The sequence below is a fragment of the Antechinus flavipes genome, chromosome 1 (genome assembly GCF_016432865.1).
Source record: "Antechinus flavipes isolate AdamAnt ecotype Samford, QLD, Australia chromosome 1, AdamAnt_v2, whole genome shotgun sequence".
Taxonomy (NCBI): Eukaryota; Metazoa; Chordata; class Mammalia; order Dasyuromorphia; family Dasyuridae; genus Antechinus; species Antechinus flavipes.
Window position 1 is genome coordinate 378,528,568 of NC_067398.1, and position 27,920 is coordinate 378,556,487.

Sequence of the window (27,920 nt, forward strand, 5' to 3'; positions counted from 1 at the left end):
ACACTCAATTTCAGTGGTTTGTGACTATACTTTGCAAAAAATAGGATAGAACTTTGTTTGAAAAAAAGAATATTTCATAAGACTACACCTAAAAGGGTTATACTGTAAATTCTAATATTATATTACAAGGTCCTAGAGAGGCAAGTATTATTGTTTTTATTTTTTCATCCCTAACACCTAATCTAGGGTTCTGAATAAGATAGTTTTGGAATCAGGAACATTTGAATTCAGATCCCAACTAAGCCACTTTTCTGGTTGGCTGTTTGATTCTAGACCATCTTCAGCCACTTATTAGCTGTCTGATCCTAGACAAATCACTTAACTTATGGAATTACTATATATTAAATATGTTTATTAAAATCACACATTAATGCTTCTTTGTGTCTCAGTGGCCTAATTTGTAAAATGAAGTGATCTGATGCAACAATCTGAGTACCAGAGTTATAAATCTAGGAAACACACAAACACACATAATCTTTCTAACAGGTTTCCTTTACCTCTAGTCTTTTTTTATTCTAATTTGCTTTACATCACCCTTTCATATCACATTCAAATTCCTCCTTTTAAGATCTTACATAATCGGCCCTTATCTTATCCACTTCATCCATACTACTTTAGTAAGTCAGTTCTACTTTCTGATCCTCAATGTGATAATTCTTGCTTCTCTCCATACAATTCTTTCTAGCTAAAAAGTCCAGCTTTCCCTCCTTTCTACTGCTATAAATTATTTCTTCATTTAAGATCTAATATATCTTTCTTTTCTTCCCCACCTTACTTCAGCCCACATTCTTCTTTCCTTCCTCTGAGTCCTTTTTGCACCCATAGTTAGTTCCATACAATTTAATATATAACTGTCCTGTAATTATTTCATATTACCCACTTCAACCTCCCTAGTTAGGAAAGGCCCACATATTTTACTTCTTGAGTATTTCCCACAATGCCAAGCTCAAAATAATCTTTGAGAAATACTCATTTCATACAATGCAATAATGAGTGATTTTTAAATTTGTTGTATATTAAGCTGAAATTTGAATGCTACTTTAAATTCCTTCTAACATTCTTTATCAACACAAACATTCATATTGGTAAAACACAAATACCTGTAAGCCAGCAGGCCCACAAACATTTATGGCAAGTCAGTAGTTCCGAAGTTGATTTTATTTTTCTTACAATTTGTATAAAGTATATATAGCTTGGAAGATAAGAAAATAAGATAGAGGGCATTTCTTTAGGCCAGAATAATCAAATTTAAATACTTCATTTAATTAAAAACAATTTGCACTTACACCAGAAAGTAATTTCTTAACTGTATGCCCAGTGATGTTACAGAAGTTCTCCACAAAGTTCCTTGGAGCTGAAAAAACTCGAAGCACTTTTTCATCTGCTCCAGATACAAACTGAAACCGACCAATCATCGCTAGACACTTTATGTCAAATCCATGTATCTGAGGCCTTGCAATTTCATGCCAGGTTACCTAGTTACAAGATAAAAAGCAATGCAACACTACTTTAATCTAACAAATTGTTCATTTTGAACAAAGAATTATTTTAAACTCAATGGGAGGAAATCATTCCATTTGGTATTTATATTCTTGGATTTTGCCTACAAAAGCTGAGGGAAAAACTTACTACACAAAGCTGAAGTAGTAGGAGAAAACCTGAGTTGAGGTTAACATTCACATGGTCAGCAGGTACCATTCTGCCCCATGAGAAATATTTCCCACCTTCTGCAAGAAGCCTTTCTAGGTCCTTATTAATGTGAGTGCTAGGACTGTGAGTCTCTCCAATTATCCCTTTGTGTATCTTGTTTGAACATGACTGTCTTCATGTTGTCCACCCACAATAGCCTGGGAGCTCCCAGAAGAAAAAAATACTATTTTTACCTTTCTTAGCATTTGCAGCACTTAACACAGTGTCTGGAAAAGCAGACATTAAATAAATGCTTCTTGACTTGACTTACCAACTCCCAGAGATACACCATAGTGAAATAAAATACTTTAAAGTGGTTTTTAAAACAACTTATTTACTTGCAGGAAATTCGGAGTTTAATATTCTGATATTACTAATCTCATTCCTTTCCTTCGAGCAATAAGGCAATAAAGCGATAAGGCAGGTTGATAAATAGGACGTGCATAACAGCGGTAACTCAGTGAACATTTATTGATGATGCCTTATTGTCTCCACTTATGAAGTTCTGAAGACTTCTCACTGTTGCCATTCCAAAGAAACTTATTTCAACAAGAGAGAAAGAAAGCATTTATCTAGAATATTGAGATGTGATGGACCAAATGGAAGCCTTAACAGCAAAGTAATGAGTATACATAATCCAGGCAAAAAAACTGCATTTTATACAAAAGGCTACTATGATCCTATAAAAAGCACACAAATTTTTATATAAGCTCTCATTTCTAGCTGCTATTTAAACTAAGAACTATTAAGAGCCACTCTTTTGAACCCTCACAAGCTGTATAAATAACCTGATGCTTAGAGAGATGAATCAGCAAGTTATTTATAAGTATTCCCCAATTGATAATCATAGAGATAACACCTTATCCATCCTACCAAAAATTAAATTATCTAACTTACAAAGATTGTCTCCCTTTAAGGGATGAGGGATTTAAGGGATTTACGAAAATTGTTACCACCACTACCCATAATAATTCTTCTCTAAATGCAGAATAAACAACCAGGTACATAAAGAGAACTATGGCAGACTATTGTCAGGATCAACCAATAGAAAGGTGATGGGAAAGAACCTGAATGAAGAATGCAATAAATCAGATGTTGATTTAATTTTTCACATTCAACAACAATGAAAAAAAAAAAAAGTCTGCTCTCAGTGGATCCAGTTCCTCATGGCAGACCATAGTATCAGTCTCTCACATGGGGATATGGACATGAATTAGGTCTGATAATGGGATGTTTCAGAGCTCTGTGTTTAACTGTGCTCTCAAATGCTGAGAACATACCATGTACTGCTCTCCAGGAGTCTGTAGCTCTCTATAGTACCTCAAAGATCAATACAGGCCTAGATGAGACTGGCCTGAGAAGCAAAACTTCTCAGAGACTGGATCAAGGGGGTTGCTGGAGTGTCACAAATTACTAAAGGCTGGAAATAGGTTATAACTACAAAAGAAGGTAGGTTTTAGTAAAGATGGCACAGATCAAAGTAACCAAATGTAGAAGCAAATTTAAAATTTATACTCCTCATATATTATCTACGTATACACACATGTGGGTGTATATAGACATTAAAACAAAATTTTTCAAGTTGATTTGGTTCCATCTGAGGAAGATGTTATTCTCACCTATTTGCAGGGTTATTCCATTTTTAACGTCCTCCATAACTCTAACAATATTACTTAACATGTAAAATTCAGGAAAAAAAATTACCTGTGAATTGTTTTTTTTCCTCCATGGAGCAAAGAGCCGAGTGGTCTGGTCAGCACTCACAGTCATGATAAATTCTCCTTCTGGATCCCACCTGAGATCCTGTACACTATTAAAGTGCCCAGAAATCACAACTCCTGGAGTCCATTCTTTCTGTATAACAAAAGTACAAAACGTTATCACTTTGTGATAGCACTACACACATCTAGAGGACTTTATGGTTTTGGTGCACATTCATTTACATATGAATCTATCAAAAATCCTCTGAGGTAGGCAAGGAAAATATTATCTGTCCTCATTTTATAGAGGAAAAAATTTGAGATTCAGTTCAATTTGACCAGTAAGTAGTCAATAGAGAAACAAGTTGCCCTTGCTCTCATTCTACATTGATGCCACTCAAATGTACCTTATCAAAAGCAGGGGGTGGAGTAGGGGAGAAAATGAATGAAAAGAGTAAAACCCCTAAAGAAGTGATGTAACAATAGAGTGGCAAAAAGGGTTTTGGAGAAAGGGTTTTTCTAAAAGAAAATAGAATCCATGTATACGAAGTATGGCTACAAAGTAATGCCACTGATTTTCTAAAAAATATGGGATACCTTAGACATCTACATGAGCTTTGTGCCTCCCTTTTCAAAGTAATCACATTTCAAAGTTAAATTCTCTCATTTTAATCATGATGCCAGGAGCCAAAAACTTATTCAAATTCATTTTTTCAAAAATTGCTTCAGAGCTGGTGGCACTTTCTGAAAAATGTTATGAATGAAAGTGAATCTCTATCCATTAAGGGTGGGTTAAGAAAAAAATCAGTTAAAGTCATTCAGTTCCAAGTATGCTAAACAAGGCTGAAGATCAAGAGTGATTAACATAATTTTTCATTTTTTTTTTTTTGCTGAGGCAATTAAGGTAAAGTGACTTGACCAGGTTCACAAAGCTAGAAGTGTTAAGCGTCTCAATCCAAATTTGAACTCAAGTCCTCCTGACTTCAGGGCCAGTGCTCTATTCACTGCGCCACCTAGCTGCCCCCATAATTTTTCAATTTAAAATGAAATGTGAACATAAAACAACAAAACTGATCTTATCAAGTAAAATGACAAGTTAAAAAGATGACTTCCAAAACTGAGTTAAGCAATAATAGCACACATCATGTGAGCAAATACAAAGTCTTACCTAATGGGACTAACTAGGATAGATCAGTTCTAACCTGTCTCTTTAAAAAGCAATCTCATTATTTTAAATTTCCTCACATAACTATGCTATCTTCCCTTAAGAGCATATAGATGATATTTAGTAAACTTTGTCTTTTGTCAGTAATTGTTTTCAATTTTTCCATATAATGTATCTTTTTGCAATGTTTCTCAAACACTAGTTGAAGGACAGCTCAAGGGGAGTTCAAAAAATTTAGGAATAAAATGAAAGGGAATAATTGTACAGTTAAGAAAACTGGGAAACTTAAAAAAAAAAACCTACCATATACTTTCTTTCTTTCTTTTTTTTTTTAATAACTTTTTATTGATAGAACACATGCCAGGGTAATTTTTTACAGCATTATCCCTTGCATTCACTTCTGTTCTGATTTTTCCCCTCCCTCCCTCCACCCCTTCCCCCAGATGGCAAGCAGTCCTTTACATGTTGAATGGGTTGCAGTATATCCTAGATACAATATATGTGTGCAGAACCGAACAGTTTTCTTGTTGCACAGGGAGAACTGAATTCAGAAGGTATAAATAACCCGGGAAGAAAAACAAAAATGCAAGCAGTTTATATTCATTTCCTAGTGTTCTTTCTCTGGGAGTAGCTGCTTCTGTCCATCTTTGATCAATTAAGGCTCTCTTTATCGAAGAGATCCACTTCCATCAGAATACATCCTCAAACACTATCATTGTTGAGGTATATAATGACTTCTGGTTCTGCTCATTTCACTCAGCATCAGTTCATGTAAGTCTCACCAGTCCTCTCTGTATTCATCCTGCTGGTCATTCCTTACAGAACAATAATATTCCATAACATTCATATACCACAATTTACTCAACCATTCTCCAATTGATGGACATCCTTTCATTTTCCAGCTTCTAGCCATTACAAACAGGGGTGCCACAAACATTTTGGCACATACAGGTCCCTTTCCTTTCTTTAGTATCTCTTTGGGGTATAAGCCCAGTAGAAACACTGCTGGATCAAAGGCTATGCACAGTTTGATAACTTTTTGAGCATAGTTCCAAATTACCATATACTTTCATGGATAACATAATGGACCAGGACACATAGAAAAGCTAAATACTTTATTTGGTGAGACTATTAATGGTAGGGACAAAGGAAAATGCATAAAAGGAAACAACTTAGCATTTAAAATGTAGAAACAAGGAAATACCCTTTCTTCCCTAAGTGAATCTCAATAATCTAAAAATACAGAAAAATAATTTTTAAAAGCCTGAATCTCAAAAATATTTTAATTCAGGTTCTACAGAATTTTAACTTATATCCAGTCTTAACAAGCACAGACACACTTAATTCTCTTGACTAAAGCAGACTAAAAAGTGAATATTCAAAAAGGACAAGGGGTATCAAGACTGTAAGAACTGACAGCTAATGCTTAAGGAAGAGAAATAAAAGTTTTAATAAGCAGATGTGATGACTATAAAAGCATAAGAACTTGAGGTCATTTAGAATAGGAAAAAATAGCCCTAAATCTTTTAACAGCCCCTGAGAGCAGCACATATTATAGCACATGATGGTCAGTGATGTTAATAACCATGGTTCTGAGTCAGCAAAAAAGTGAACATTGTTGTTCTGTTATGTCTTATTCTTCATGATTACATGGACCATAAGCATGTCAATGTTGTCCACAATGTTTTCTTGGCAAAGATACTGGAGAGGTCTGTCATTTTCTTCTCCAGCTCATTTTACAGATGAAGAAACTGAGACAAACAAGACTAAGTGACTTCTGGGTGGGGGGAGCTAGTCAAATAGCTAATAAGTATCTTGACATTTGAACTCGGGTCTTTTTGACTCCAGGTTCAGGGTGCTATACTACCTTATGAACATAGTTCATTTAAAAATTTAGGGAAGTAGGTAGCATGTTTTTAGAAACATTTCTATCAATATTGATCCAAAAAAAATGTGTTGTATGTATCTAGACTCATTTTTGTGGAATACTTCATTCTCCAATGAAGTCAGATAGTTACTGTATATGAGTAAAGCTGGAGTCCCACAAAGTTATGTTGGAGATATATATATGTATATATGTATATACATATATATATCTCCTCATTTTATAGATGAATAAATTTGAGATTAAGTTCAATTTGACCAGTAAGCAGTCGATAGAGAAACAAGGTGCCCTTACTCTTATTCTATATTGCTAACCCTCAAATGTACATTATATCCATATATATATGGACACAACTATAGAAATCAAACTGAGAATGTCAATTTTAAAACACCCCTGTTTTCGCAAAAGGAAATTAAAAACAAAATAAAATAAAAGCTCACTACTCAAAGCAACAATTATTAGGCTCCAAAAGAGCCTTACCAGAAATAACTAAAGAAAACTCTCTCACCGATTCAGCTGTATGTTGTTTCCAAAGGTGCAGTGCTCCATGGAAAGCCTGGGCTAGGATCATAGAGCCATCTGGGCTAAACTGGCAGTCATAAAACCCCATTGTGTTCCCACCCACTTCACCTACTCGGACCTAGGCAACCAAAGAAAGAAAATAATTGTAAGAAAATATCCCATTATTTCACAATAAAAAAAAAAAAAAAAAGCAAATTACAACCAATTGTATGAAATTTACTAAAAGGAAAAGTATGAAGCTATGGCCATTCATTCTTAGAAATGTAAATGTCTAATTAATAAAATAGTAAATTACTGTAAACTAAACAAATATTTAATTCTATCCAGTAGACATTTTATTATAAAAATATAATGTGACTGAGTCAGGGCTGAGGATATAAAGAAAATATGAGACAACACCTACCCTCTTAAGGCATCTATAAAGGAGATAAAACATCAGTTTTTACCTGTTCCAGCCATACTCCTGACTCTTCATCAGGAGCCCAGAGGATCATGGTTTTATCCATTGAGGCAGACAACAATCTCATTGGCTGCTTAATCATATTACCTAAGGAATAAAGAATACATCACTGCCTCTAGAATACATTTGAATTCTATTTAACATAAAATAACAACAGGCAATCTTTAAGTTCAAATTCAACCTGTAACCTGAGTCACTGTAAAGGGTCTATAACTTCCTATAAACCCCAAATATGGTCATTTTGATGCTGTTAGCACCAGTAGCAGCATTACTCAGTATCCTAAATAAACATATAATCTGTAGACTGAATAAATACTATTTATTAGCACATATATGTACTACTATTATTTCAAATATATGCACATATTATGGTAAATATGAATTATGGTAAATTCATTTAAAAGCACTAATGAATTCATAATAATTTTTGTCATTTATTATAAATTTTCTCAATCAATGAATATTCATAATATGACAACTCTGGGGTTATAAAGGATTCTCATATTTGAAAATACTAGGAAACTAGGAGTTTAATACCTTAACAGAACTACTTTTTTTTTTTAATCCTCAGATAATTAAAAACGCAACTTTCCAGAAATATCACATCTTATTTCCTTAACTTGTGTACTACTCCTTGGGTATTGGCAAGTCTATTTTAATTGCTTTCTTTGCTAATTTAATTGTCCTGTAACATCTTCACTCCCCTAATCTTCCACTTCCACAATATCTAGTCTGAGCTACCTAAAATATTTTCTTTTTCACCTTTACATATCCTTATTTCTACAACTATTCTTTCTCATCAGTTCTAGTCTTCACATAAGAAAGTGTCTTTCTGTAAAATATACCAAAATATTTATAAAAGCATTTTTTGTGACAGCAAAGAGTTGGAAATAAGATAGATGCCCAACGACTGGGGATGGTTAAACAAATTGTGGTATATGAATATCATGGAGTTATTACTGTGTTATTTAAATATACATACATACACACATACACACACACACACAATAATGAATACAGAGCAACAAAGACAGATTTATATAACTGACAGCAAAGTAAAAGTGAAGTAAGCAGAATTAAGAAAACAATACACATATTGACCACAAAACTATAAATGAAAAGTATAACGGGGAAAAAAAAGTTTTGTTCTGAATTCAAAAGAACAAGCATGGACCGGAAAGAAGGTATATGAGAAAATACTCCCAAATGTTCCTTTCCTTTGCAAAGTTGAAAGTATGATAATGTTAAGGGGGAAAAAAAATTTTAAACAAACAAAAAAAATTTTTTTTTTAGAATTCCCCTTTGCTCAAAGGGCTATCAAACTGAGCATACCTTTTGATCCAGCAATGTCTCTACTGGGTCTGTATTCTAAAAAAATCATTAAAAAAGGAAAAGGACCTACTTGTACAATAATGTTGTAACAAGTCTTTTTTGTAGTGGCAAGGAAATGGAAACTGAGTGGATGCCCATCAGTTGGGAAATGGCTGAATAAGTTATGGTACATGAACATCATGGAATATTACTGTTCTATAAGAAATGATCAGCAGGATGATTTCTGAAAGACCTGGAAAGAGTTATATGAACTTAACATCAGCTAAATGAAGTGAGCAGAACCAAAAGAACATTGTACACAGCAAAAAGGAGATTATAAGATGATCAATTCTGATGGACTTAGCACTTTTCAACAATGAAATGATTCAGGCCAGTTCCAATAGACGTGACGGAGAGAGCATCTGCATACAGAAAGAGGACTGTAGGTACTGAATGTGGATCACATGGATATTTTGTTGTTGTTTGCTTTCTAATTTTTTTTCTTTTTGTTCTGATTTTTCTTGTACAGCATGATAAATGTGGAAATATATATAGAAGAATTCCACATGTTTAATATATATTGGATGACTTTTTTTTTAACGCTTAAAGGATAAGGTGGGAGAAAAGGAGGGAATTTAAATTTGGAACCCAAAGTTTTTCCAGGGTGAATGTTGAAAACTATGCATATATTTTGAAAATAAAACGTTAAAAAATATGTATATAAAGAAAATATGTAACCTCACACTTTTATTAGCAAATAGGAAAAGAGATGGTAATAGTCAATTTTGGAGGAAATGTGGGAAAATAGGCACTATAACAATACTATTGGATAGAGTTATTTGGAATTATTCAAAGAAAATAACTAAAATACATATAATCTTTAAACTAAAGATCCTACTCCCAGACATATAACCCAAGGAAATCAATGATAAAAATATACAACAAAATATTTCTAGGAGTGCTCTGCAATATCAAAGAAACAAACTAGACATTTGCAAACAAAGTAAGTGTTCAGTGACTGGGAAATAGTTAAACTGTGGTAAATGATGAAAAATTGGTGGGTTCTAAATTATGATGAATATAATGAGTACAAGAAATATAAGACATGTGAACTAATGAACTTATATGAAACAAAGCAAAATAAAGCCAAGTAAAACCAGGAAAACAATATACTGAACAACTACAACAAAGGAAAAAGGAAAAAACATCAACAACAAACGGAATGAAAGAATAATGACCCAACTTAGATGACAAAGAAAAACCATAGGAATTTACCTCCTTCTTTTCTTTGCAGAGATGGGGAAGTAAGAGCATGAAGCATTGCATCTAAGGACAGGCTTGCTTAAGGTATGGGCTTGTTTTGTTGAAAAATGTTTCTCCCTTTTTAATTTTTTGCTAGAGAGGATGGCTCTTTATAAGGAAGGGGGATAAATTTTAAAACAAAAGTGACCAAAAATAAAAAAAAAAAGACAATAACAAAATTTTTAATTAAAAAATAAACAAGGTTTTGGGCTATAAAACCCATACTGGATAAAGTTGAATAAAAGTCAGAGGACTTGTGAAATTATCTGAGCAGTCTCAGTCACCCCACCCTATATCTATTTTAATCTACTAATTCAATGTTTTATGTACTATCTTAGCCCGAAAGTCTTTGGGTCTCTGGCACTAATGCATACTCTCTACCTACCTATTTTTCTCATATTATCTAGTAATACAGATAATGAAAAAAAAATGAAGGACTGGGAGAACAACTTGTGATATGTTTTGAAGAAATTCAGAAGCACCAAAGTCTGTGTTCTAAGGCAAAATGGAGTGTATTGTTTCATTACCCATTAACAACACAAATAAGTTCAGATATTCTCATTATCTCAGTAAAGCTAACTGTTAACTGAACTTCTTTTATGCAACCTTGTTTTCCCCACATTGTAAAATCAGAGTTATGATCCCTAAAAAGAAATCAAAAACTCTTCAAAAGACTATATAATAAACATTTGTCAGTCAGCAACACAGTAGGTTTATATACCAAAATCTGTAGCTCTCATTTAATAATTCATATTTCTTTTCATTTGTCAACGCTTCCTCCCTGCTTTGTTTTTTCACCACAGTAATCTCTCTTCAGCCCAGATTACAAATGTTTTTCAAACACTAACAGATTCCTTGAATCTATACCCTGGCTCCCAGAAGCTTGTTTCTCTATTTCTCCTTTGGTTTGATAGTTAAAGCGTAATATAGAACTGCTAGGATATCACACAGCCAATAGGTATGATTATATAACATGACTTTCAAAGAAAATTTCTTAGAATTATTAACATTATATATAAAGAATTAACGCTCTACTTCAACCATTTGTCAGTTAGATATCTGTAAACTTCCATGTAGCTCTCACCTACCTGTGTAATATGGAGGCTGCCAATGAACAGCATTTACCCAGTTTTCATGACCGGCTAACACTGTCTCCAGGGTAACAGCATATGTTGCCTCAGTACCTACAGCAAAAGACAACAAAATTATTTATTAATAAAATCAGAAATCATGACATCTCAAAGGTAGGAGGGTCCTTGGAGAACACCTGGCCCAATAACATCATTTTACCAATGACCAACCTCGGATCAAACAGATGCATAACTTGCCAAAGACCCTGTGGCACAGCCAGGACCAGATACCAGGTGGTGACTGAGTCCAGAACTCAGCACACACTGCTGCCCAATCAAGCTCTTCCTGAAGAACCATTCGAATGCTCAGAACCAACTCAGGTGTGCAAGCAATGTTAATGCTCAGGAAAAACATGATCTATTCTTTTTAAGTAATTCCAAGCTATTTTAAATGTTTTTGCCATTATCCATGCAATAGGATTTACGTAAGACGTTCTAAAGATTTAGTTTTAAACTTATCATACTAAAACCAGCTTACTAATGAAATACAAAAATGAATTATCAAATATTTGAGAACTAAGATACCTGTACCAATGAAATTATAGATTATCCAAAAAAACACAAAAACAAAAAAAGCACTATTCATACTCCTGATATCTTTAAAAGTTTGAATGTGTCCCTAAATCAATTTTCATTTTATAACTGCCAACTCAACAATATTTAAAAAGCTACTCACGACAAATATTTTACATTGTAAAATTTTCCTTGTAATATATTTGCTGTTTGTCACAATTTTGACCTTATATCTTCTTCTGCATTTATTCAAAATAAATTCTATTTGCATCATTTTGAAATATCTTAACAATATGAGATATTTCATTTTCAAGGAAAATTACTTCAGATGATTCTTTTCATAGTAGGAAAACTTTATAAAATAATTTTGATGGAGAATTGATAATTTTAAAGAAATAACTTTCAAATTAATCATTTAGTGAAAGGGCTAAATAAGCTACAGAGATGGTAGCAAACCAAGAATCTCTATATCATAACATTTTTGTTACTACTCACTTCCATTGTTCAGAGTAAAAGTATTTTCCTTCAGCTTTATATCATTATCTTCTTGAATTTCTAAGGATGCTGATTTTAAATACAACTTCCAGACCCTTATCAAACAGTCTTGGGAACAGCTTGCTAAAAAGAGGTCTTCTCCTAATAAAGAAAAATGACAATTTAATGTTATATTCTAAAAATTATTTAAAATAGTCTTGCTTTCTTCCACAGTAATTCTTTACTTAGTATATTCTAGCATGTTGTTTCCTTCCTTGACATTACACCTGTTTTAAAAAAAAGCTACATGACAATGCTACAAAATATATGTAAAATGTGTCACATTCTTACATTTAATCATTTATGAGATTCATAAAATAACATGGAAAACGTTTATATATATATATATATATAAGTTCAAAATACACCTTTATAATAATTTTCTCCACATTTCTCAAAATTTCTCATTTCTCATTTTGTTATATAATGATAATGCTAAGTTAAGTTTTCTAAATCCTATCAAACTGCTTTATTCTATCTACTCTTATCGACAATCAAGAGAAAAGATAATGATAACAGCCAACATTGTTTAAAAATATGAAAACCTTTTATTCTAATATGCAGTAAAGAAAAATAGTTTTATGAGAAGTAAAATATAAAAAGAAAAAAAAATTTTTAAGAGAGATGTGGGCATATACCTACTACTATCATATAATACTTTGTCAAGTTTTATACTGACCAAAGGCTGCCCATTCAACTCCTCTTATCCAATCTTCATGTCCAGAGAGCACAAGCATTTTTTGAAACTAAACAAAACAAAATGACAAGATATTTTCAGGTATCCAACATAACAATACACATAAAAAACCTAATTTGCCCTCAGAAGTTCATACCCAAAGTCATCTTCTTATTTGGAGGAAGGACCACTTCTAAAGAAGGTAGTGTAAACTAGTTGCATGCCATTTAAATTCTCAATTAAATTGGGAATACTATGTAATTTTTGGCTTATGCCTACATGACTTCAGTAGATCATTTAATTTTTTACCTTAACTTCCTTCAAAAGAATTATGTATTAATGATACATAAATTTACTAGAAAAATAATATATGCATGTATATATGTAGTTTTATAATCGGATAACAATTATAACAAACTTTAAGAAGAAAAGACAACAAAAGACAACAAAAAAGAAAGCAGGAGGCATTTCTAAGAGCAAGAGTGAAAAGTAATGATTACCTGATCATTCTGCTGTACATACAAATGAATTCTGCAATCATCACCGCCACAAGCTAGAATTGGTACTGAAAAACAAGGTAGGTCAGAAAGTTCTTTTATTGCAAAACTGTCAATTCAATTTTATTGAATAAGTGTCTATCCATTGCCTTTTATGTTCAAGGTATTGGACTAGGCTCTAGAGGCACAAAAAGAAAAATAATCACCAGCTTCAAGGAAATTACGTTCTAATTACCAAGTGTTTTATGCTAAGATTTGAGTTAAATCTTATCATAGCAAGATAGAAGACAAAGCTAAATTTTACTCAACTATTTTTTGTTACCATGTTCGTAAACCTTTCACATTTCACTATTCCATTTCTCTTAGTCCCATGCTGCCTAGGGCTCCAAGAAGAGTGACTGGTTTAATATTTATTGAAACAATACTTTTTTTGTTGTTATCTCCATTTTTATTAACTCCCACTCATATCCATAGTCCTTCAGACAACTGTGAGCAATATTACTATACCCCACTGATTAATATGACTACTTGAAAATTGAATTTGTTGAAATTGATCAATGATCACCCCTCAGTTTCATCTAAAACTTCATCATTGTGAATATTAATACCCCTATAACTATTCAAACTATGATATGTTTCCCTCAGTTCAGATTTGGGGGAGTGAGTGGGAAGGAGACAGGAAGAACAGTAAAGTGAAAGAGAAGGGAAAGATGAAAGAAAACACATTGATTACCTGATACAGAATTTTGGGATGAAATTATAAAATATTTAAATGACCACATTATTCAATATAAATACGGTGACTGACTAGCAGAAATGACAACTACCAAAGAAAAACTTCTCCAGGCAAGAACTACAAATTTGACTGCCCCTTTGGTTCAAAGAATGGCTGTGACAGATGAACAAGTACTACATTGATAAGTGAAGAAGACCTGGATAAAGGTTTAGAAAAAAAGTTCTTTAAAGAGGGAAGAAATGGATGGAAAGAAATGACATGAATCATATAAAAAGACGAAAAGTTAACCATCTTTCATTCTTCTTTTTTTACTATATTGTTATTGACCTTTTGTTTTTACTTCACCTAGATATCATCCTGCATCCCTTATCTCTTCTCTTCTAGTGGCATCCCTTATAACAATTTATATTATTAGAAAATAAAAAAAAGAAAAAACAAAGGAAGAGTACATGCCACACTTGATAGTTGCCAAAAGCCAAGAAGCAATGACAAAAAAATTTGGCAAAATTGACAAACACATCAAAAAGTGTGACATCATGTGCATTGCAAAGACCCCCCTCCTCCATAAACATATAGATTTAATTTCAAATTATTCTTTTTTGGATGTTTTGTGATTTTGTTCTTTTCATTTAAAATGTTGTCAATATTGTCAAAACAATAATAGATGTTGGAGGGGGTGTGAGAAAACTGGGATACTAATACAATGTTCATGGAACTGTGAACAGATTCAGCCCTTCAGGAAAGAAATATGGATCTATGCTCAAAAAGTTATCAAGCTGAGAATACCCTTTGATCCAGCAGTGTTTCTACTAGGCTTATATCCCAAAGAGATCTTAAAAGAAGGAAAGAGACTCACATGTGCAAAAATGTTTGTGGCAGCCCTTTTTGTAGTGGCAAGAACCTGGAAACTAGTGGATGCTCATCTCAGTGGCTGAGTTAAGTATGAAGACATATGGTATATGAATGTGATGGAATTATTATTGTTCTATAAGAAATGATCAGAAGGATGATTTTAAAGAGGCCTGGAAAGACTTACATGAATTGATGCTAAGTGAAATGATCAGAACCAGAAGATCATTGTATACTGCAACAAGATGATTATACAAATATCACCTCTGATGTACGTGGCTCTTTTCAACAATAAGATGATTCAGACCAGTTCCAATGATCTTATGATGAAGAGAACCATCTACACCCAGAGAGAGGACTGTGGGAACTGAGTATGGATCATAACAAAGCATTTTTACCCTTTTTGTTGTTGTTTGCTTGCATTTTATTTTCTTCCTCATTTTATTTCCTTTTTGATTTGATTTTTCTTGTGCAGCAAGATAATTGTATAAATATGTATGCATATATTGTATTTAACATATAGTTTTACCAAGTTTAACAAATACTGGATTACATGCTATCTAGAGAAGAGGATGAAAAGAAGAGGGGGGAAAATTGGAACACAAGGTTTTGTAAAAGTTAAGGTTGAAAAATTATCCATGCAAATTGAATGGATACCCATCAATTGGAGAATGGCTGAATTAATAGTGGTATATGAATGTTATGGAATATTATTGTTTTGTAAGAAATGACCAGCAGGATGATTTCAGAGAGGTTTGGAGAGACTTACATGAACTGATGCTAAGTAAAATAAATAGAACCAGGAAATCATTATACACGGCAACAAGAAGAGAATAAGATGATCAACTCTGATGGATGTGGTTCTCTTCAACAATGAGATGATTCAAATCAGTTCCAATTGTTCAGTAATGAAGAGAATCAGCTACAGAGAGAGAACTATGGGAAATGAGTGTGGATCACAACATAGCATTTCCACTCTTTTTGTTATTATTTGCTCGCATTTCTGTTTTCCTTTTCAGGTTTTTTCTTTCTTTCTAGACCTGATTTTTCTTGTATAGCAAGATAACTATAAATATGTATGCATATATTGGATTTAACATATACTTTAACATATTTAACATGTATTGGATTACTTACCATCTAGGGGAGGGGGTGGAGGGAAAGAGGGGAAAAGTTGGAACAGAAGGTTTTGCAAGGGTCAATGTTGAAAAATTACCCATGCATATGTTTTGTAAATAAAAAGCTATAACAACAATAAAAAAAACAAAAATCTTGAAAATTAAATAATTTTAATAAAAAATAAAAACAAAGAATCATTATTAAAATTAAATAAATAAATGAATGCCAAGTAAATAAAGTGTCATCATTGTGTATACTGCTTTTCTGACTCTATTTACTTCACTCTGCATGAATTAGTGTCAATCCTTCCATGTTTTTCTAAACTCATTGTCACTGGCTGGCCATCCTTAAATAAAAATTATGCTCCATTCAAAAGATCACAATCTAAGGAATCATGAAAGATGTAATTATAAAAAGATACTGTCCTCAAAGAAATTTAATTTTTTTGGAGTACAAAATTAACATAAGGAAACAAGTAAACAATACTAAATTAAAACATTTTTAAAAAGTAAGAATCAGTGAGACACTGAGAAAACTGCCTGGTCTTTTAATGCATCAGGGAGAAGCAGAGGATCCCAAGACCATAGGAGGAGAGCAGGAAGAGAACTCAGAGTCCAACCCCCTCATCTTACAGATAAGGAAACCACTGTCCAAGAAGATTAAATGACTAGGCCAAGACACACAGGAGGTAGAATTTGAAACCAGGTCCCTTTAGTGGCAGAGCCAACAGTCTTTTTGCTTTGACACATTTGGACTGCAAAGGCAAAATAACTCCTCTATACCTTTTAAAGGAAATGAAACTCTCCTCTACCAAATAATTTCCATAGGTCAGCACAAGGAAGTTTGGGAGGAAAACAACTAATGTTTATGTCCCTTGACCCTGAAAAACAAGACAGCAGATGTACGGCAGAGCCTATAACCTACTTACAAATCAGAAAAGGGAAAATAATGAAAGAAAAAAGGCTGATGCCTTTTCCAGCCTCTTTTGCAAAAATCAACAGAGGACAAACTGGAAGAAAGACACTATCCTGCACAGAGGAGATAAAGCAATCAAGTCCCCAGTAATGGCTTCTATCAGGCCAACACTCACAAGATCTAAGACGTCCAAAGACAGGAGAAATCAAGACACACACAGTGTAAGCCTTTAAAGCGGTCCACTAGTTCCTTGGAGATAATGTTCAAAGAAGGGCAGTAATGCACTGAAGACAAGTTGTCTTAGGACAAAAGGGGAGTTTGTACCTAGAAAAAGAAAGTCTTGAACTATTTGCATGTACCTAGAAAATGAGGTGCCCTAGTATTAAAAGGAATATTTTTCAAGATGAAAAACTCAAAATAGTAGAGGGTGGGAGAAAATAAATGAGAGATTAGAGAGAACAGTTAAGCATCAACAGGAAATGTTTATTATCTCAACAAAAATAGCCCAGATCCTATAGCACTACTACTACTTGGCTTTCTAAAATTATCCAATTCTTTTGGCTCAGGCAACTTATAACAACATGAAATTATGTTTCGGTACATATTTTACATAATACATTTGTCTTTGATACTTTTAAACTCAGGATACATATTAATTTTGAAACCCATACATATTTTTATCAGAGAAAAAATTCATATTGGCTCCAATCAAATTTAATAGTATCTTTTTCTTTCACATACTAATGTTCACTTCCTTATACTAATTTTTAGATCAGTGACATAGGAGAACCCAAGAATAGCTTGGTAACTCAATCTAAACTCTCCAAATTGTCAATATAAACTATGTATTTCATGGAAATCAAAAAGTGACCAAAAGAAGCAGAAATTATTTCATGTAGAGGAAGAGTGAGTGTGAAATATGAAAGATACTTATTTATTAAGCCTTTTAAGTACTTAGGTCTTTTTATAGCTGAAATAAAGAAGCACTCATTTCTCTTTTATATATGACCAGCAAGATACTCACCAATACTAAAAGGCAAAAAAGATAAGGAGATGTCCAAAATAAATCCACTTCCAAACTGCAAGGTCTGAAGGCATTTTGCTAAGAAATAACAAATGCACAATTAATAATTCTAACAACTCACATTGATTTATAACAACTCTTAAACACTATGGAATATTAACCAGTGATGATGGCCCTAAGCTTCAATTAGGTGATGGGAAAAAATACCCAGCAGCTGTTAAACAAAGGAAGGCAGTATGGAATCTGAGGTAGCATGGCATATAAAAAAGAACACTGGACTTAAGAGTAAGAAAGACCTGAGTCTGAATCTTTCAATTACCACAGGAGAGATCTCTTATAATCCTCTGATTACTAATATTCAGCAAACACAAAACATGAGGATATATGATTGGCAAAGGTATTTTCTATTATTATGTATGCTGTCCAAATTAAAGAAGGATTTTTAGATAAGGTTTTTCAGATGGTCCTCTTTTTTAAATGACATTGTGGCAACTGCATGAAATTCCAGAAACCCTGCCAAGCTTCTAAATGGACTGGTAATTAGTCAAAAGACTTCAATCTAATTAACAACAAGAAAAACAGGATGAAGGGATGAAAAATGCCAGGTATATAGGTGGAAGGCAATCTATGAAATTAACTAATTCTACTACTTCCTCAATTTTATAACAGAAGTAATAATATTTTTGCCATCTGCCATAGTGGATTTTTATAAGAATTATGTCAGATAATGAATATAAAAGTACTTTCTAAACCATAAAGTGCCATGTCTGTGTGTGTATGTGTATGAGAGAGAGAGATTTAGTAACATCAGTGATAATAAGAGAATGAGAGTGGGCAAAATTATTTTCAGGAAATTGCAAAGCTCTTTTACTTATCTCATCCTTCCCATGAAGGCAAGGCCAATCCCTTTAATATGAATATTCTACCAGAGTTGCAACATAGCATTAAGACTTTGGAATACAACTACTTCTAAAAAATTAAAAATATTACATAAGCAGAACCAGGAGAACATTGTACATGTTAACAGCAAGATTGTTTAATGATCAATTGTGATATATAGCTCTTCTTAGCAATACAGTGATACAAGAAAATTCCAATAAACTTGAGATGAAAAATGTCATCCACATGCATGCTGGTACAATTTCTTACTACACTTTGGTGACACCACTCCATGCAGAATGTCAATGTAGTGCTGTAATAGTAAAAAATGTGTCAAGTATTACTAATTAATTGCTATAAATGATAACAACAGATTTAACTGAACCTGACAAAATTTTGTGGCACACATAGTATGTTAGGTTTTTGACTAATAGAGACTTCGATGGAATAGTTTTTAGATATTCCCAGCCTTTGTTTTTACTTACACAATGGTACTCTATTTCATGTTTTTTCTCCTTTCAAAGAGGTATTCAAACACTTGTATTACATATTATATTCAAAGGAGCCCAAATGTAATTGGTTATTTAAAACTTTTTTGCTTTGCAGTCACTATATAATGGTCAAATTTCCAACATATTTCTTCTTATCTTAGAACATTTCTTTTAAACACTCTGTGTTGACTTGAACTAGATAAGTCTGCAAATATTAAAAAAGATGAATTGATTTCACACTGCCTTTGGAGTGTGTCTGTATGCAGATAAAAGTCTTAACAGCCTTAATTTAAGCTAATAAAAACCAGGGACTTGTGTTATGCATTCTCCAATAGTACTTTTGCATCAATGACTTCCTGTGAAAATTGTCACTTGCTATGAACTTCTGTTTATAGCCTTTCCCAATGGAGTTGATCTTTGTATTTGTATAGTGGCTCAGTGAAACATGCTGCCATGAGTTGACATTGTAACCAATAAACAGGTGCTTTTAACCAGAAAAGAAAAATGCCATCCACATTCAAAGAAAGACACTGAGTACAGATCAAAGCATACTATTTTCAGTTTTGTGTTTTTTTCTTGGTTTTTCCCTTTTGTTTTGACTTTTCTTTGACAATATTACTGGCATGGAAATGTTTAAAATGACTGTACATACATAACATATATCAGATTGTCTGCTATACTAGGGAGGGAAAGGAGGGAGAAAAAAGTTGGAACTCAAAATCTTGCAAAAATGAAAGTTGAAAACTATCTTTATATATAATTGGAAAAAAAAATATAAAGTGAAAAAAAAAGTATCACACAGCAGGCAATGAAGAAGCATACAGGATGGGTGTGAGCAGGCTGAAACAGTGAGAAAGTTCTAAAAAGTTTTTATTCAAGGAAAACAACAGGTATACATGTAAGTGATTTTGAGAAAATTCTAAGAAAGAATAGGTATGAAAGATGTTATCAAAGAATATGATAGGAAGAGAAGATATCTAGGCTAATTATGCAGCAAAAACTAGGGATGACAGGTGGAGAGACAGGATATTCCACTAATATCACCTCCAATGACAAGAGAAATCCACCGAATGAGAAGATGTGAAAAAGAGCTCCACAGGAGGACAGGCATGAATGGCTTGCAATCTGTATCACTGGATGAAACTCCCAGATCAATGAAACCACCGACCCATTGTAATAACAAAAATATCTAGGATTGTGGTGGAAATTATTCACAAAATGAATAACTTACACATGGATAAATGAAGATTGATTATGTAATTTAACAACTTTAATTGATGATATTGAAACAAAAGTGACATAAAAAGTGGAAAAAAAGTTATACATATGGAAAAATGGGTGTTGAAAATTATAGGTCAGGAAAATATTAACTTGTAATTAACATACTTTTTATGTTCTTAATATTTAATAATTATATGAATGTAATATAATTGTTTTTAAAATAGCAACAAATATTTTTGTTTTTCTGTTGCAATTTATACTTTTTCAAAATTTATACTTTTACAATATGTGGCATATGACTTCCCTAATCAATTGAATTCAACAAACACATATTAAGCACTTATTATAGCTTCATTGGATGCTGAAGAACAATGCAGAACATTCCCTGTCCTCAAAGAATATACATATGTACAAAATACAAGTACATATAATGAAAAATAATCTGAGGAGAAAAAAGCACTAACAAAAGGCTGAGTCACATCAAAGGACAACAAAGAATTCTAAAAAGTTTAAATAAAACTGTGTGCATTCTAAAATCTGGAAAATAGCTTGTGGAAAGATGAAGGGATGGACTGAATTTAGCAAAGTAGCTATTATGATCTTATTATGATATAACAAATGAAAAAAATTAAACTAGTTTATGACAGTATCAGGTCTTAAGTACAGATAGGTTTCCTGACTTCTAATCCAATACTCCTTCCAAAAATCCTTCCATTAAATTAATCACAATGCTCTACAAATTTAAAGGCTACAGTTACCAAATACATTTGATTATGAAATTACAAAAAAAACCAAAAACAAAAACAAAAGACTGAGCATTTCCTTTAATTTCCTTTAAATAGCTTTGGAGAAAATGTGAGAAAATTCAAAAGAAATTTTAATTCCAAATAAAACATGTTATAAAATATTGCTATTGACTACTTCCTTTTATCTTTCACTTAATAATTAATTATTCTCTTTAATCGGTCTATAACACACAAAGAAACATTACTAACCTTGTGATTTCACCTTGGACCATACACGGACTGTAGAATCAGAAGCTGCAGAAACTATAAGTGGATTTAATTCCATAGCTGAGATCCTGTCCAGGTAAATAGCAGCGACAGCACAAATAGCGCCTTCATGGCCTCTGAAGTAAGTTATTGCTGTAAGCTACAAGAAGAAAAAACAATTAAGTGCCCATTATGTGCAAAAACACTCTAGGAGTCAGGGAAACTAAGATAATTTCCCTCAAAGAACTTACAGTCTATTCAGAAACAAAAGTTATAGAGATAAGTAAATATAACATACACACACACACACACACATATATATATATATATATATATATATATAATATATATATATATATATATACACACACACTCACACACATACACACACACACACAGATGTGTAAAATCCAAGCTAAAATGGGGGAAGGGGGGGAATAAGGGATGCCACTGAAGGAACAAGACAGAGCCCCCATGTAGAAAACCAAGGATTTGAGGAGCAGAGGAGAAAGATGAAAGAGCATTGCAGGGTTGGGGGAAGGAGGGCCTGTACAGAGACCCAGAGGAGCTAAATTTGGCCTGAACACCACAAGTGTGAAGATGAGTCATGTGCAGTAAATCTGGAAAAGGAAGCAAGAGCCAGGTTGTGGAGAGGTTTAAAGGCTGAATGGAGTAATTACTCCCTCCCCACCTTTCTCCCGCTCCCTCCCTCCCTCCCTCCCACTCTCCCTCCTCCCTTTCTCCCTCCCACTCTCCCTCCTCCCTTTCTCCCTGTGCACTCTCACTTGCTCCCTTCCTCCCTCCCTCTCTCTCCCTCTCTCCTTCCCTCTCCCTCTCCCTCCCTCTTCCTTGCTCCCTCCATCTCTCCCTCCCCAGCGCTCCCTCTCTACCCCCATCCTCCCATTCTCCCCCTCCATCCTTCCCCCATGCATTCTCGCTCACTACTTCCCCCGCTCCCTCCTTCCCTCTCTTGCTCCCTCCCTCCCTACCCCTCATGCTTCCGCTCCCTCCCCCCACCCTCCTTCCCTCTCGCTCGCTCCCCCCACCCCATGCTCCCTTCCCCCTCCCTCCCTCTCCCTCCCCGTTCCCACTTCCTCCCTCCCTCACCCTCCCTTTCTTTCCCCTCCCTCCCTCCCCTGCCTCTCGCTCTCCCGTTTGCTCCCCCCGGATTCTGGCCAGACCTGTAATTTGAGGATATTAATTCAGTAGACCTATATAGAACAGCTCAAAGAGGAGAGACTGAGTACAGGAAGACAAATTAAACCTTCAAGTGAGAAATGATGGAAGGAACTCATGTAGTGTCCTTCTGAATGCAGAAAAGAAGGTAGATGTGAGACATGTTGTATAGCTCAAATCAGTAAGTCTGGGTTACTCATTTTATAAGGACCAAAAAAGGGAACAGGAGGAGAAAAGGAAGTCAAAGATGACTGTGAGGGTTTGAACTTGGGTGACTGGAAGGATGGTGATGTCTCTACAGAAACAAGGAGGAGGGAGAAAAAGATAAAAGATATTAAGTCAATACGGAGTTGCCAATTTCATTTTTAATTACTTGGTTAAAAAAGGTTTTTTTTGGCATTTGAAACTTTTGAAAGATTTAAAAAAACCTTAACACCCTAGAACTATGAAAAGATGGGTGCTGGTACCTGCTTGTAAGGACAGTCTGGGAGGACATCTGATCCTTGCTGGGCTAGCTACCGCCCCACTCGCACACACCCACAATGCCCGGGCCTTCCCACGTTCCTGTTTTCCATAACGATCTACAACTGCCTCTTGCTATCTCCTCCATAAAAGGAGGACTAGGATCCTGTTGATAAGGGATGCTGCAGTCAAAATAGGGTAAACTGAAGCACAAGGTTCTAAGCATGATCAATTTATTAGTAAAATGCAAATGTACTAATAAATAGGATTTCCATTTCCTCTGCAAAGATAAAACCCCAAATGAGGGGAACAACTCCCTTGTATAGTTTTGGGAAGTACAGAACAAAGAACAGGACCTTGTCGGTTAAGGAATGAGTTATGGCATTATAATATCTTGACATCATGAATGGCAAAACCAACTTGATTGATTACAGAGCTGAAGCATGGGAGACAATAGAACTGGTTGGAAATTAGGAATGAGGAGCTAACAACAACTCCCTCCGTCCCTCCTGTGACTTATTGAATCCTTTCTCTTCCTTTGGCTTCATTCTCCTGGTTCTCTTTCCCACCTGACTGCTTCTTCAGTCTCCTTCACTAGGTTCTCAGCTTCTTCCTATCCTTTATTTCTTCTAAAAGAACTTGGCCCCTCTTTTCTCTCCCTTGACAAACTCAAACATTCTCACCTCTCCAATTAACAATTCCAAGCATATGCATACCAAATGTTTCCACCAGCAAGCTTTTTTTCTAAACTCCAAACCCATACCTCCAGCTACTCTCAGTGAATCTCTCTCTATAAGGATAAATGATTAGCAATTGAAACTGAACTCATTATCTTTTCCCTAAACTAGCTTTTTCTTCTGATTTTACACTTTGACTAGCATGATGTTCACTTGGTCTCCCATATTCTTTATTTTATTTTTTTTTTTTTTTTTGGCGGAGGCAACTGGGGTTAAGTGACCCACCCAGGATCACACAGCTAGTGATAAGTGTTTGAGGACAGATTTGAACTCAGGTGCTCCTGATTTAAGGGCTGGTACTGCCCTGGTCTCCCATATTCTTAATCTTGCATTCATATATGACTCTTCCACTTTTTTCACTTTTCATATAAAATCTGATCAATCACAAGCTATAGGATTTCAATTCTGTTCTCCACTCTAATCAGAGTCACCATTCTAATGTAGATCCTCACTCCGAACCTCCCATATTGGTGCTAAAGCCTAACAGGATTTTCTTCTTTCATTTTCTCTCTTCTTCATTAGAGAATACATCGATTTGATCATGTCATTTATCTCCTCCTGAATGGCCAAAATATTTAGGTCTCCCTGTTATTTCCTAAGTCAAGCAAAAATTCCACAGGCTAGTATTTAAGGCCCTCCACAATGTGAAATTACCCTACCTTTCCAACTTTATCTCATATTGCTCCTTTATGCCAAAACTTCTTAAAACTGTGGGTTGCAACCCCATAGGGGTTGACACAACTGAATGTGAAGGTTGTGGAAAATTTGGCAACAGTAAAAAGTATCAAATATTCTGCCAAGATTTCATTCTTTATGTAAAAATAAACAAGCACATCCACTTCATTAGTATGAAAATTTGCTTTTATCTTTAATAAATTATAAAATTATACATGCCAAGGAACTGTTTTAAAATAAATTTCTTGAAGATTTATTTTCAGTAAACATTTATTTCTATACCTTATATATTTGAAGTTGTGTAAAAATTTGTTGGGTAAAAAGAGGTAGTGAGTGAGAAAAGGCTTAAGAAACCCTGCTGTACACATGCTCCAGCCAAATTGGAATATTTTCTAATCTGAACACAACTTGCTCTCATGCTTCTGCTCATACTAGTCAATGGATTCAACTAAAGTATTTTGTGAACTTTTTAAGCACTACATTATTAACTTTTATTATTCATATGTTTAGAATATCCTTCTACAAGGAAGGTAGTGAAAAGGTGGTTCTTTTCACTACTTATTTCCTACTCATTATATGCTATTCTCTCCAAGGTTTCTTTAATTCTTCAGTCAGTAATCACATACACACACACTCCTTACTTCACAATAGCTTTTCTTCTTCCATCTATGTAATATATGTATACTGAAATATGGTATATATTATAGCTCTCAACATGTGAGTTTTGCAATCTCCAAGACTCTTAAGTGCAAAAAACTATCCACTCCAGGCTCTGCAATCATAAGACACTAAATAAATTCCATTGTTGTAAAAATAAGGGAATTTTGCTCTTTTTCTGTTTCAGTCCAACCAAAACAAGTAAGAAGATCAAAGGATACAATTCAGGGAAAGTGAGAGAAATGGCACCCAGACTTTATAATACTCTGACCTTATAAAATAGCTACAAATCCATAATAACCAGCCTACATATGTCTCCTAGATGAGCCATGTCACAGAGCCCAATCATTCTGGGATACCAAGGATAAGGAGGAGACAAGGAGCATCAAGACAACATGAAAATCCCTTACAGGCCTTTCCACCAGGTTCTGATTAATATAGGAGAAGACTGATGTGTTTGGCAAAGTGGACTTTGAAAAGCATCCTGAAATAGCTGGACACTGAGAAAGATGTTTGCAATCATGTGGAAATAAGGTATGAAATTCGGTGAAGAAAACTGAGGTCAATGAAAAGTGTAAGATGTTGTATCTGTTCATAAGACCCAAGAAGTTCATAGAAAACTTTAAAATGATGGAAAGCATAAATAAGAATTATCAGCAAGAGCAGAATATTTTTACAACTATATAGGACACAAAGGTATAGTTTAGTAAATAGAAGTTGGCCTTAGAGTTAGGAAGATCTACATTCAAGTCCTACTGACTAGCTGTATGATCCTCGACAAGTCACTTAATCATTAAGATTATAATGTGAACTGGTAAAAAAGAAGTTTCTCACAGGGAGATTCCTAAACTGATGAAATGTATATGATGAGAGCCTTTCAGACTGTTGTAGCAATAACTGTTGTAGTTGAAAATGATGTAGCTGCAATACTTTTTTTTTTTTTGAAGATATTGGATATTTTTATTTTATTTATTTATTTATTTTAATTTAAATTTTATTTTATTTAATAATAACTTTGTATTGACAGAATCCATGCCAGGGTAATTTTTTTACAACATTATCCCTTGCACTCGCTTATGTTTCGTTTTTTCCCCTCCTTCCCTCCTCCCCTCCCCCCCCCCCCAGGATGGCAAGCAGTCCTATATATGTTAAATATGTGCTGCAATACTTTTCAAGAAGCTCACAGGCCCCCCAGGACTGGGAGTGATACAGTCACATTAGGAACGTAGCTATTGGGAAGGATGTGGGCACCACCCTGGAGAATTTGTATGAAAGAAAGGGGGTTGGGTCTGAAATCTTTATTTTACTAGGCGATCCTTCAAGGATGTCTGTTTTGTAATCCAAGAGTGTAGGGTGCTATCTCATACCTGGAATCAAACATTGAGTACTTCTGATTTCATGAAAGAGGGGGAGTTATTGTTAGCCCCCTTTACCAAACTTCTCAATCCCACAATGTCATTCACCTTGCTCTATTCTTTGTTCTGTACTCCCCAAATCCCTAAATTTACCTATTTGTTCCCTGCTCTTTGCTAGCTTCCTCTTTTGGAATTTAGCCCACTTTAATTGGCATTACAATTATAATAAAAGTCTGCCTCGTGACTTGGATATTATCTAAGCCTCCAAATTTTGGGAGGATACCTGCTTCATTGGTCCAGAATATCAATACTCTGGGGTTCCCCAAACCACAACAAAATCATGTATCATATAAAAAAATAAAGAGATTCAAAACATGTTTATTTACCTTGTTGTCCTGTATCTCCCAAAGAATCATCTGATTATCTGCTCCTCCAGAAATCAATTCAATTGCAACAGCTTAACCAAAAAAAAAAAAATTATAACTGGGTGAATTCTTTCTATTATTTTCTATATAATATCTCACTGTTAAATTCATATGTCACATATATGTTGAAATGTTAAATTCAGTATTATAATAAACTATAGCCAAAAAATTATTCCAAGTGAAAAATCAAGCCGTATACAAAAATATTTTACCATTTTGGAAAGGAGGAAGGGAAAAGAGTACATAAACATAGATATATAGATATAATTTGCCTTTTTCTACTGTATTCAAGAAGCATCTTGGTAAACTGGAAAGAGTTCTGACCTTGAAATCAAAAAGATATGAAATGAAGATCTACCCTGAACATATACTAGCAAAGTAACCATGAGCAAATTAGAACTTTGTAATATCCTCATGCTACTCTCAAGATTGTATCTCGTCAGAGAAAGGCATTTTCACATCAGAAATTCCCCCTAATCAACAAAACTCTAAGTGTGAACTAAAAAAATTGTAGGTTTAAAACCACATTAATTCAGCCTGAATTCTAACTATATCTAATTATAATTTATTCTAACTGTAGTATTATAATTTATCCAAACACCATACTAGTTAACAATAAAATCAAATTGCAGGAAGCAGGTTTAAAACATTTGAGGGGGGAAGTGAGCATTTTGGAACTTCCAATGCAAATTAATATTCTAAAAGAGAGTAATCATAAACTGCAGATGCTAAAAAAAGGGCCTCATTGATTATCTAAGAGAATTCTTTCATTTTAAAAACTAGCAAACTGTAGAAGAAAGATGAGTCCATGGATCACAAAGTT

The 27,920-nt window shown here is 34.0% G+C and overlaps 1 protein-coding gene across 2 annotated transcripts in view; it reads right to left on the reverse strand.

The window, feature by feature from the left end:
• Positions 1-27,920, reverse strand: part of ELP2 (elongator acetyltransferase complex subunit 2) — a 50,765-nt gene that overhangs the window by 17,879 nt on the left and 4,966 nt on the right. For both annotated transcript variants that reach the window (XM_051969757.1, XM_051969756.1), the window contains exons 3-13: positions 27,059-27,129; positions 21,614-21,770; positions 18,028-18,105; positions 13,388-13,452; positions 12,891-12,957; positions 12,173-12,313; positions 11,123-11,218; positions 7,408-7,508; positions 6,948-7,079; positions 3,394-3,543; positions 1,287-1,475 (exon numbers count right to left, since the gene is read on the reverse strand). In XM_051969757.1, the coding sequence (XP_051825717.1) occupies positions 1,287-1,475; positions 3,394-3,543; positions 6,948-7,079; positions 7,408-7,508; positions 11,123-11,218; positions 12,173-12,313; positions 12,891-12,957; positions 13,388-13,452; positions 18,028-18,105; positions 21,614-21,770; positions 27,059-27,129 (1,247 nt within the window). The remainder of the gene's footprint in view (positions 1-1,286; positions 1,476-3,393; positions 3,544-6,947; positions 7,080-7,407; positions 7,509-11,122; positions 11,219-12,172; positions 12,314-12,890; positions 12,958-13,387; positions 13,453-18,027; positions 18,106-21,613; positions 21,771-27,058; positions 27,130-27,920) is intronic.